The sequence below is a fragment of the Scatophagus argus genome, chromosome 3 (genome assembly GCF_020382885.2).
Source record: "Scatophagus argus isolate fScaArg1 chromosome 3, fScaArg1.pri, whole genome shotgun sequence".
In the NCBI taxonomy this organism is placed as follows: Eukaryota; Metazoa; Chordata; class Actinopteri; family Scatophagidae; genus Scatophagus; species Scatophagus argus.
Window position 1 is genome coordinate 10,583,698 of NC_058495.1, and position 12,850 is coordinate 10,596,547.

General features: G+C 41.5%; 1 protein-coding gene across 1 annotated transcript in view; it reads left to right on the top strand.

Moving 5' to 3' along the window:
- trim62.1 (tripartite motif containing 62, tandem duplicate 1) overlaps window positions 1-12,292 on the top strand; it is a 30,913-nt gene extending 18,621 nt beyond the window's left edge. Inside the window, exons 3-6 of the mRNA XM_046383359.1 lie at window positions 589-684; window positions 4,764-5,020; window positions 6,019-6,134; window positions 9,258-12,292. Coding sequence (XP_046239315.1) covers window positions 589-684; window positions 4,764-5,020; window positions 6,019-6,134; window positions 9,258-9,808 — 1,020 coding nt within the window. The 3' untranslated portion in view covers window positions 9,809-12,292. The remainder of the gene's footprint in view (window positions 1-588; window positions 685-4,763; window positions 5,021-6,018; window positions 6,135-9,257) is intronic.
- Window positions 12,293-12,850: the final 558 nt, after the last annotated feature.

A 12,850-nucleotide genomic window follows, 5' to 3' on the forward strand; every position in this document is an offset into this window, starting at 1 on the left:
GCCACTTCTGTCCTCAAACCTAAATCTGAGTGCACCGGTGTTGTTGCCTCATGGGACCTGCTTAAAAACCCTGTGCCTTTCGTGACAGCAGCCTTCCCAGCCAGCTCCCACAGAGCCTCTTTCCTGCCTTGGGGAGACTTGGAGATGGCTGAGCGGTGCAGGTTCTGCCAGTGTGTTCCTGACTGGAGACGAGACCCAGTTTTCTCTGACACAGCTCAACATCTCCAGAGATTTCATTTTGTCTCTTTCAAATCTCGCTCTCCATCTGCTGTACTTGTATTGTACCTGAGGCTTAAATCTTCTCTGCCTTTTACCCAAGCAAGGAGAGCTGTTACACAAATAATACAATTTAAATAAATACAATAGAATTTACACTTGCAAAATATTAGCCTGCCAACTTTATTAACATTATTTTTAAGTAACTGACAGTGTTTTTGAAATGTTGTTGAAGCAGAGAAGAATTATAAACATTATTTAACAAAATCCTTCAAACAGCATTCTGTTAGTGTCAGTGTTGATCAGTATCAGTATTCTGTTGTATTGATTTCCAACTGACCTGTTGTTTGTTGTTGTTTTCTTGTGTTGCAGAGGGAGATGAAGGAGCAGCTGGCCACCCTGCAGGACAGTGAGAAGGGACATACTGAGGCCCTGCAGCTCCTGCAGAGACAACTTACTGAGACCAAGGTACCATAACATGTCATCTTTTTTTTCTTTTCAATAAACAATTCTCAAATTCTCATTTATAGAGCTTCTCCAGCAACAATCATTCAGCTGCATACGACTGAAAATTGAAAATGGTTGTCGTTATCTTTTATAGTTTGTAGTAAAAATGTCAGAAAACAGTGTCAAGTGTTCCCAGACCTGAAGGTTGAGTCATACTTTATCCCACCAATGTTCTGTTTACAACAAAACCAGAGAAGCAGGTAAACTGTCCAGGGGTTATTTTGGCCGTTTTGCTGCATGAACAGCTTGCTATTGATCAGTGGATCAGCCAACTGTTTCAGCACTCTGAAACAGTTTGTTGAATTAGTAGAAGTACTGTATGTGGCCAGAAATGCCAAGTATTCCCACGTCTTAGCTTAATTACATTTTTGTAACTGAATACAGCGTCTTTGGTAGGGTTGCATATAACATTTATTGTCACTGTTGATTAATTTGACGATTACGGCAATCAGTCATAACGTTATAACAAGCTGCCTAATTTTGAGTCAGTCCCTGTTTTGCCGCCAAAACAGCCCTGGACAAAATGTTCACTTGCTGCCTAATATATCTCACCCACTGCCAGGTGCCACTGTAATGAGATAATCAATGTCATTCACTTCACCTGTCAGTGATCATAATGTCATGGCTGACTGGTGCATTTTCTCTGTTAGTTAGTGTATAAAAAGTCAAGACATGAAAATGAGATGATGTCTTCAGATGTCGTCTAATCTGATTTAGAAATCCAAAGATACAACTTTTACTGTCATAGATGAACAGAGAACAGAAATGAACAGAATGTACATTTTTGGTAGTTTTATTTTTAAAACAACTTAAAAGAATAATTAATTTTAAAAATTACTTGATTTGCTTTTGCTAGACTCATCTGAAACAGTCGACTAATTGTTTCAGCTAAACAGCTAAAATGTCATCTTGGCTTTAACAGTGATGACCATTATTCTTAATTTTTTGACATTTTAGAGTGATTAATGGAGAGACATTAAAAAATAAATTCTCCTTGTGTTTCAACAAGTAATTAATTATACAAGAACAAATGTCGTGGGAAGTCAGTCGTAGCAGACCGTGTGGATATTATCAGAAACAGTACATCCTCGCTAGCATCCTCGACAATCAAAGGGAGACAGTAACACTCAGTTCGTAAGTCAAAAATAAAAAAAAGGAAATAAAGGGCAGGTCTGTTTAATGTGTCATTGACTTTCTGTCTTTTCTCCCAAAAGATTTGGATTGACAGCTAAATTCCAACAGGTAAACTGCTTTATTGAGCAACAGTTAAATTTCGACACCTTGTTTTAATCAGCAAACCACCTATTCAATATGTGAGTCTCTCAACCCAACTACGCACACACAATCACACAAGCCTCCTCTTCTCTTTCTGTAGTGACATTTAAGCAATTGACCAGCGAAAGGCGCCTGGCAGAAACGATGTTGCAGCAGTCAGCGTTATTTGTCATTTAGGGTGCACTTTTCCTGTCCTCCAGTTTTTGTACCTGCTGTTCAGTGTCACAGCACCATCACTCATCTTCCTCCCTGAGTATTGCACTGCAGGACTCTCCGCTGCCAGAGACAGCCTTGTCCATTTCAGCCTGTCCATTGCCTCACCCTGACTGCTGGATTGTAGACCTATCAGCCACCAACACTCATTCGATTGACACCCAGTCCTGTCTGTTCTGACTAGTCTCTGACGCATTTAGGTAGCTTACAATACTCTACTACAGTACTCCACCCATTTATTTTTGCACTGCCATAGCACTATTGGACTCATGATGGACAGCTTTTAACAAAGCGTCAAAATCAAGCAAGCAGAACCAGATATCATCTTGTTTTTATTCCAGGCATTCTTCTTCGTTGTCAGTGTCTCGGCACCTACGTTACTCATATCGCAACTTCACTGCTAACAGTATAATTCAGAGATTCGAGTGAGTTTTTAAAGTAGCAGATAATGTAGCCTCGAGCTGCTAGGCACAAGCAGGGACTTGCACGACCTCAGATTATTTCTTCATTTTTACACTTGTAGTCTCCAGCCCCAGCCAAGATTGACTCGAGCAATCTCATTTGAAGCAATTTATCAGACTTCACGCAGCTCCCTCTGGAGCCACAAAAACCATTATACTAGTTCTCAACAGAAGTGGTTTACATCTGATACTATTAGTAATCCAGGAGACCAATTGGAACCAGTATACATCACCACAAAAATTTATTGTCAAAATTTTGAATATACAGTAATGGAATGTATGTGCAGTTTACTCAAGTACTGTACTGAAGTACTATTAAAATTTTCTGCTGCTCTACTACATTTTGGAGGCACATGTACTTTTTACTTCACTACATTTATTTTTAACTTTAGTCACTCACTCACTAGCTTGCACATTCAGTTTGTTCAGTGTTGATGGGCCATTGAGTGAGACGACAAAGAGTGGATTCTGCATCAGACCCGAAGTACCGCATTTAAAATTTATCGCACTAATCGAAAAACAAAAGCTGAACATTGTGCTCATACTGGGTCTATTCTACTGGATCTAAGTTTTTTTTTCCCCCACATGTGCAGTGGTGCTCATCAAGACCTGTAAACAGACCAGACCTGTAACAACAGACCTGTAAAATCTCCTCTAATGTTAGACACCTCCTTTCTAATATTGCTGATATTGAGAAGGAATTACTACTGCAGCAGCCTGGCTCTCATTTTAACTGAATGTGCCTGCCTTGCACTCCAGTTTGAGTCTTTGGCTCGTGTGTGTCTCCGTCTGAAGGGTAGGCATTGTGTCCTATTCACATGCTCACTGCGGATTCGCTTGATAATTACATGCCAGCTTGAAAGGTAGCCAGCCTTCTGTCTCCAAGGGCTGCAGACACCCTCTCAGTGCCATTACAGCCTGCTGGCCCAAAGAAGCAGACACATCACTGAGAGACTGATAGGTAGGCTGCTGCAGTCCTCCCCCTCCTCCTCCTTGCCATCAGTTTTCAATTCCTAACTAGGTAGGAGGGCTGCGTTACAGCCCATCTTAATGTCATGGCTCTCATGCTTGCTTGAAATAGTCATCTGAATGGGTTCCAGCAGAATACCTCCCTCCCCCGGTATCTGAGAGAACAAGAGGAATGGGCCTGCTGTGTAATTAAACTTCAGATCACAATTCTTCAATCCACCTCCTCCTGACGATATCAGAAGAGTGGATGGAATTCCCAACAGAGAAAATAAACAAGTTTCATCCGAAAAATTCTTATTTAAATCGATGTGCTGTGAGACTGTGGTCAATTTTCTCTTGTTCCGGGTTGCTCTTTGATGAGCAGATGCGTGAGTTTATTTTGAATCTGTGTACAAATGCGAGTTCAGCTTTCTCAGTAAAATGATGATTCCTGAGGACAGACAGGGGAACTTTTAACGGAATGTCTGAATGAAGCCTGGTCTTTATTTTCCTCAGAAGTTTCAAATTGAAATGCTTCCACTCCTCTCTGTGAGATTTTTACAGCGTTTTCTCATCACACCCCTTTGTCCTGTTTCTCAGGCTCTGCTAACACTCAGATGATTCATTCCCTTTGATGCCCCGCTTCCAATTTTTCTTCTTCAGCTACAAATCAGCTTCTTCTTCTCTTCAGCATCTCTACCAGCTCACCAGTCTTGTAACAAGCCGTCCTCACACACAGGATGACTTTAACAACCCCTTTCTTGGTCATTCTTTTTGGGTTACTTCTCTTATAGTTTACTATTGGTTGATCCTCCTCACTAAACCAGTGTAAAAGCCATATTACTTTCTCAGTGGAAGATTGTACGCACACTGTTCTCTGAGGGCTACGTAAATCAATACATGTACAAGCTGAATCAATGAATGAATGTTAATGTAATATTAACACAGTTTAGAGCACTTTGTAAGCCATTGAGTTACTGACCCATGTCTAATTAAGAGTCAGGCTGTTGTTGATAGAAACACTCAACAAACTCAGCTAACTACAGTACAAAGTCCACTTAATAGTACTATCATGGCAGTTATAAATAGCCTGGCCGAGGGTGATGTGGGTTTTTATATTTTTCCTCTGCCTCTTTCTTTCAGTCCTCAGCCAAGAGTCTGCGTGCAACTATTGGCGACGCCTTCGAGCGCCTTCACCGCTTCCTGCGCGAACGCCAGAAGAGCATGCTGGAAGAGCTGGAGATGGACACGGCCCGCAAGCTGGCCGACATCGAGCACAAGATCCAGCGCTACAGCCAGCAGCTACGCGACGTCAAGGAGGGCATCCAGATCCTGCAGGAGCGCCTCAACGAGACAGGACGACACGACTTCTTGGAGGGAGTAGCCGTCACATCTGAGAGGTATGTCATCTACTCCCAGTTCACTAAAACAGTCCCAGTGTCACTACTGCAGCCCACTAATAATAGAAATGTGGTTGTAAACACACGGACAGCACTTTATGTAGCTTTAAAATGTTTGCTATTAAAATACTTAAAACCTCACAGCACGCCACATGTATTCTGCTCATGCAAAACATAAGATTGCTTGAATTTTGGAGAAAGTACAGATTTGAGCAACAGCATCAGCTAATCCCTGAACAGATGGTGTATTAGGCCTGAAATAAACCAGCTGTAATGTTTAATCTGGGAGGGATACTTAAGGACAATTTTAATTGAACAGTTTAATATCTTAGAGCAGATTAATGAGGTTGAATGTCGAGCTAGCAAGAATGACAGAATGAAGTATTATATCATCTTTTTTTTTTTTAATGTTACAGAATCTCACAAAAGTATTATTCAGTGTAAACTGGAGGTGTCATGTCTGAAAATGAAAATGTTATTTTATTTATTAATCAATTTTGACATCTAACAAAAGATTATCTGAACAGTTAGCACGTCATTCATTATGGTACTGTTTGAACACCACATGAGCAGTATTTACAGAAACATTCCAGATTCATTTATTTTTACCACTTATTGTCAAACCAGACCAACTACAGCTTGAATAACCTGATGTTTCTACTGAAATGTTTTCAGGAGTTCAGTGTGATGAGCAACCCACTCAAAGTCTCGCCTGAACTCGCCTCTGACTACATGTAGGAATGCACTGAGTAATTCATGCGGAGGTTCATATTGAATCATATTGTATTAGTGCCAGAGCTGAACCTCCTCTCTGCTGCCACCCTCTCATCTATGTTCCTGGAGATTCATAAAGCAGTTTGTCAGTTGTTAAATGTCAATAATGACACAGACCAGACTGATAACTGGAAGCACTGACATTGTGGGTTGAACAAGATGCAGTATCATTTGGAAAAAGTAAATTTGATTTAGACTGTTATTGATCTGTTTCTCTGCCCCAGGATTAAAGGGAAGATACATGAAACCAATCTGACGTATGAAGACTTTCCGACATCTAAGTACATGGGGCCCTTACAGTACACAATATGGAAGTTACTCTTCCAGGATATCTCACCAGGTACGTGAACATGACTGGAATATGAGCTGTATGTAGTTCATACATGCTAAGTATGAAGTATGCATCTTTTATAAAGAAAAAAAACCTGCTGGTGTTACAGGAAGGTTTCAAATGCGCAAATGCACTCATCTGTTTTATTGCAGACTTAAAGCACAATACTGATAGCACTCTTGACAACTGTCTGTTAAGTATAGGGTCACAGTCAACAGTTGGTTAGCTTAGCTTAGCATACAGCCAGCCTACAGCTCAGTTCTGTCCAAATGCAAGAAAATCATCCTATACCAGCACCTCTAAAGCTGTTTTTTGTGCTGTTTTATGTGGTTATGTGCCATAAATCTCTGCTCATACTCTGTGATTTGGACAAATTATACAAGATATAAAATGTTAATTGGCAAGCTTTAGAGGTGCTGATAGGAGGGTTTTGTTAGCCTCAGATTGGGCCCTACAGGCTGTTCCCTTATGTTTCCACTCGTTATGCTAAGCTAGGCTAACCATCTTCTCGCTGTAGACTTGCATCTAATGGACAGAGAGGAGAAGTAGTACAACTCCTCTCATCTAACTCTTGGCATTAGTCCATATTTTGAACCATGTGTAACTTTTCCTTAGAAACATTGATTGCCTAATTTTTCTTCAGTAGCTGAAAGTTTGAGTCTGAAACGCGGAGTGCACAAACCAGTCCTGCTTTGTTTACAATTTCTGGGATGCAATGCCCCTCTGTGTTTGACAGTGCCAAGCAGAGCTCGACTCCCTCTGTCCTCCAGCCATCACTCACTCACAGAAGATTATTTAAAATAATAAGCTGAGGAATTTTTTTACTCCCTCAATCAATTCTCCTATTTCAGCCCTCTGCCGGCTGAAGGGAGGCCAGGCAGTTTTTTTTCCAGCCTCACTTGACTAGCTGCCAAATGGAACAATTGGTTACAATCCATCACCAGTGGCCAGAGACAAAATGGAGACATTTCTCCCATCATCCCTCATCCCTCGCTGTCACTGATGGGTTAGCAGGAATAACTACCAGGCGCCTTGCTTCTTTCTTTTCTTTTTTTTTTTTTTCTTCTCTCCCCTCTCATGTTTGGCAGGAAAAATGGTTTCTCTACTGATGTGTGTATGCATGCTGGTTTCTCTCTACAACACAAAGAGGCACTTAGGTTTATGAAAGTTTAATGAGTTGATTGTAACAAACACTGGAAATGTCATTGACCGGAGAAGGCATTGTCCTGTCCGCTGGCCAGGCGCCAACCATTTCACCTCCATTAATCCCAGCTCATATAAATACAGAGGATCTGGAAAAGTGCCTTTTTTCTAGCCTTTCCTGCATCTGCTCTGTGTGAAGGGGAGCAAAGAGAAGAAGCCTTTATTGTTCAGCCTGATATGGCTCCCTAACAAGCAGACATTGGTGCAGATTCTCCCTGCCTAAAGCCACATAAGTGCACAGAAAAACAGCCTCCTACCGCCTCTGGAGCCTGTAGAGCAAGCTGGAGCAGCTCCTCCCGTCACTGTAATTACTGCCTCAGTGTATTGTTTGCACTCTTCGCCTGGTCTGATATTGCTCAAATTGAGCTATCCCATGGGACTCTGGAGAGCAGTTGACTTTGACGACTGTATTTTATGTATAAAAATGTGTCGCTGTGTGTTCACAGTCACACAACTCCATGTTTCATTTTCTTGAAACAAGAGTCAAGCAGCAGTTGGGCACACCACATAATGACACGCCATCAGTTGTCTTTTGCCACAGGGCATGGTTTTGATCACCTCCCCTAAATCTGACAGTAGTGATATATATATATGTAAACTGTAATATCTCATGGATTTTGGTTTTAAAGGGTCAGTTCACCCAAATTAGAAAAAAAACATAATTTCTCTCTCTAGTGGCATCTTGGCATTGAGATCCATGTCTTAAGGAGCTGGTTTTATTCATCCAGTTTTATATTTGTCTTCTATGTTTTTTTTTTACATTTCTGCCACCACTCCAGAACGATGAAGATGAATAATGTTTTAATGTCTTAATTAACCTTGTATAACTACTCTGGGTAACACACAAAGACAGTTTTCCCTGGATAGACATAATCTATGTGACAAAGCTGTCCACAATGATGCCGATCATGGATGTTTTTTATGGAAAGACTTGATGCTGATGATCTACTTTAATGTGATGGTGTCCTGTGGCCTACTGGTCTATGGCACTTGTTTTCTACCCACCTTTCTTGTTTATCTCTAGTGTCGAAAGTATCAGATAAAGGCAAATGCAAAGAAAAAAAAATCAGTACTTGAGTAGCGCTTAAGTGCTCCTGCCTCCATTTGACCTGCCGGCTGTGCAGCTTTTGAGGAGCTGAGAGGTCAGGACAGGTGACTGACAGCTAAATCTACTAGACAACAACAGTCTACAGGTCGGCTCCATAAGAGGCATATTGGAAGAAAGCAGTTTTTAATTTATTGGTTGTATTTGCCACTGTAGTCAGAGTGGATTAATAAATTTTGATCAAATGGAGGTGAATCAGTTCTGTTCTGTTCTGTGAGGTTTTTTTCTGTATCGAGTATCAAAGGTTAGAGCATATCATGTGCTGTTCAGATTGTAAGGCTCCGTGAGGCAAATCATTGATCTGAAAATGATGATGGATGGTGATGGATGTCAGAGACGCTTTCTATGTGGACTGCCCTTTTAAGATGGACGCAGAAACCTCAGAGACATACATGGTTACAACTGGGATTTCTTTTCCCGGTCAAAAGACGGTGTCCTTTTGTTTTTAACCCACTGTCTGTGATGAAATCTTTTCACTGGGAACATTTCAGAGATCAGTCCATAACCTCGAGCCCACCTCAAAGTGTCTGAGCAGCTTGCATGTACTTTCCTTCTACCTCAGTAACTGTTCACGCAGCCTCTGCAGTGATAGAGAAAAATGAAACACTGAGAATGACTGCAGTCCTCTCTTTATTGTTTGGCCAAGCTGAGTCATAACAAATTGATGTGTTTGTTTTGTTGTTTTCATACTTGCTTATGTCCATGGCTGGCCTTTTGTCTAGGCTGTTTTCTCTCCACAATGTTAACTTGAAAAGCGATAGACGTGCTTTCTCTTTGTGTTAAAACTGTGTCTTGCTTTGTCTCCCTTCACTTGTCCTCCTCAGTCCCAGCAGCCTTGACCCTTGACCCCATCACAGCCCACCAAAGACTGATCCTCTCAGACGACTGTACTATAGTAGCGTACGGGAATCTTCATCCGCAGCCTCTGCAGGACTCTCCACGCCGCTTTGATGTAGAGGTGTCTGTTCTAGGCGCAGAGGGCTTTGTGTCAGGCGTCCATTACTGGGAGGTGATGGTGTCAGAGAAGACCCAGTGGATGATAGGCGTGGCCAACGAGACAGTCAGCCGCAAGGGCAGCATCCAGATCCAGCCCAGCCGCGGCTTCTACTGCATCGTTATGCACGACGGGAACCAGTACAGCGCCTGCACCGAGCCCTGGACCCGGCTCAACGTGAAGAGCAAGCTGGAGAAGGTGGGGGTGTACCTGGACTACCCCAAAGGCCTGCTCATCTTCTACAATGCGGATGACATGTCCTGGCTCTACACCTACAGGGAGAAATTCCCTACAAAGGTCTTCCCCTACTTCAGCCCAGGCCAAAGCCACGCCAATGGCAAGAACGTGCAGCCTCTGCGAATCAACACCGTACGGCTTTAAGAGCTACGCACATCTATGGTCACGATTGTCCTGACGGAGAAATCCATCATGCGTTCACAGGACTTGTGTAGATTTCAACAGATGTTGCAAAAATCAGTTTAAAATTGTTTAATAGGAGGTTGTTCTCTTTCTGTTTGGTTGAGAATTGTGCTCGATGTTGCTCTTAAAACGCTGCACTGTTTTTTTGTGACTTGAAACAACCATAAGGTAATGGCCTGCACTTGAGCCTCATTCCGCATCCTCAAATGAAAAGATGACACTAAATGTAGACAGAGGGACCCCTGGGCTCCTCTGCGGTCTGTGGCAGTGATGTTTAAAAAGGAATAATAAAAAAAAAAAAAAGGGAAGTGATTTGCCCTGTCAGTGTGACTGTCCCAGGCCCACCCCTTGCACACTCCCAGGGGACACAGCTCTCATTAAGCTCCAGGCTTGTCAGACTTGACGCTCTTTCCCTCTGGATGCTGTAGACTTATCTTCTCTGTGCTGTACAGTTGGCTTAGCTTTGTGTGTGCACGTGATTGACAGCACTCGGCTCCTTTTTTGGCTTTTGTTTGGCCAGCAGTCCACCTCGAACTTGTCAAGTCTGTTTTACTTGTGTCTCAGACCACGGTCTTGGTTCTGGCTGCAGGTCATGTCTATATGTGTCTGTTCACTCTTTTATCATTGCAAGGAAAGTTCTTGTTCTGTGTGCACCAGCGATTATCCATGCCACCTAAAACGAATCAAATGAAAGAAAAAAAGTAGTTCAAAAACTGCCCTTCCCTATAAACTGCCCAGTCCCACCCATGTGTGGAAGGAAAGTCTGTTTGGATGTAAAGGTTGTCCAGAACTGTGCTGCTGTTGGTGGAGTAAGAACTGGCATGTTTGTATAGAGAGTATCAGAGGTTAAAGGTTGCAGTAAGCAAGTCTGCTGAAAGATAGTTGATTGTTGAGCCTCAGCTTTGGAGTTATTTTTGTCCACTTTAGTGTTTCTGATCATTTTTTTAAATCCAAAATCATATTAAATTATGCTGTCTGAGCGAAAGCATCCCTTCATAGATGTGAAAATGTGAAAGGTTAAAAGTGAATTATTGTTTAAAAAATTGCTACAGAGACCATCTGATCTTATTTTAAATCATATCATTTATGTTAATGAAGTCAAACTGTATGATTCGGGAAATGAAAAAATGAAAAAAAATGGGTGATAGACGTGCCGACTTCAGTACAGATATACTATTCCTGTGCAAGCAACATTCCTAAGGCTTCTGTCGTGTGACATAATCACAAAATCACTGATAATTCTCCTGAGTCAGGTTTATTTCTTCACCCCACGTGCCTCAGTTGCTCTTGTTTATCAGTAGTTGCACACAATTCCTGCAAAATCGGCTCTAGGAGGCTGTGTGTGTGTGTGTGTGTGTGTGTTTGTGTGTTTGTGGGTGGTCATGTGCATGCGTGTGTTTGTACAATTTGGTTCAGCTATAATTTTAAATCCAGCTTTGACTGTTGAAAAAGCCCATCTGGCCGTTAAAGCATGGCCATTGCACTTTTGGCCAGAAGTGATTATTACAAAATGCACTCAACAAAAATCTACACGCAGCACTTTTTGTTTTTGCAAAAACACAAGTGTTGTGGATACAATTTTTGTTAAGTGTAATTTCCGGAAAAGCTTAACAGATTTTTCTTTGATAAATGGCAAAAAAGAGGAAGAAAAAACCCCCAAAAAACAATCATCTCACCCTCCATTTTCCACTGTGCATCAGTGCATTTGTATGTGTGTTGTCTGTGTTGTCCAGTTTAAAGAAAATTGGGGCAGTGCCCTCGTTTTTGTAGGATGTGATTCCAGTATTTGCAGTATGATACAAACGAGGGTCAAATTGTGGGCATCTGCACGTTATTCTTGGTCTTTTAACAAATCTGCAGTGGCCTGTTTTGAGAAGCAATTATGTTGTCTGAGTAAGGTTATGTCCTGGAAAAAGTGTTTTTGCATCAGTCTGTTTTCCGTGATTTACAGCAAATTTATCCAGACAACTCAGCAGGCCTTCTTTGTGAAACAGGATTTATTTAAGTAAGTATGTAGGTAATAATTACCAGAAAGTATAGACAATCAGAACAGTAGTTATTTTACTTCTTTCTGATTGACACTGAATTGCCGTTGAGAAGTAAAACTGAACCAGCAGGTCCTTCGTGCAGATTACTCCAAATGATTCAATTTGACCCCAGTTTGCCATGTTGCAGACTTTATCATTTACTTTATTAAAGACTTAATGTTGAATATTAGGAAGGAGATTATTGTGATATGGTATTGGGCTACTGGTGGTGGTGAGGACACTAATAGTTGAAGTTATTATAATGATAACTATGACACTTTTAAATGATTATAACGATGATTGTGTCTTGATGATGGCAGCTGTGCACCCATCATTGTGTTAGAGCGCTCTAGTGTGCTTTTGCTGCTGGAGGTTTGTGGGAAATGTTTTAATGTACAATAAATTACTGCTAAAATCAGCCAGTCTCTTTAACTTTGTCCCCGTTTGAAGGCGCATCAGCACAAAGGCTACAGAGCATGAATAATATCAATACAGAGTACTAATCCGTCACTAGTACTCTCGTTTTACTGAGCTTAAAATGTGAACACCCCTCAGTGTGAAACCTAATGGAATCAGGAAGGTAAAGTGAGACAGAAATTGCTATGTCACTAAAAAGTTCACAATAGCTGTGACTGGCTGAATGTAACTGATTCCGGAAACACTGAGTTGTGCTATATTTAATGTGGATGAGGTCGTAGCCAGTGCCTGATCTACTTAAAAAGGTCTGTAATGGGATAGATATCGATCTGGCATATCAAATGGATGCATCTCAACCAACCTTGGGGTTCATCACTTCCAAAGGGGTCACAGGATGATAAATAATGTAAGGAGGATTAAATACTTGTTTCCCTCTACATAACATGTGTTCATGTTTTCAGACATATCCACTGAGATGCTGAAAGGCTGACCTCAAGCTCTGTGAGGCTGTACTTAAACACAGTGATGCTTTCAGCTAAATGCTAATGTCAGCATGTTT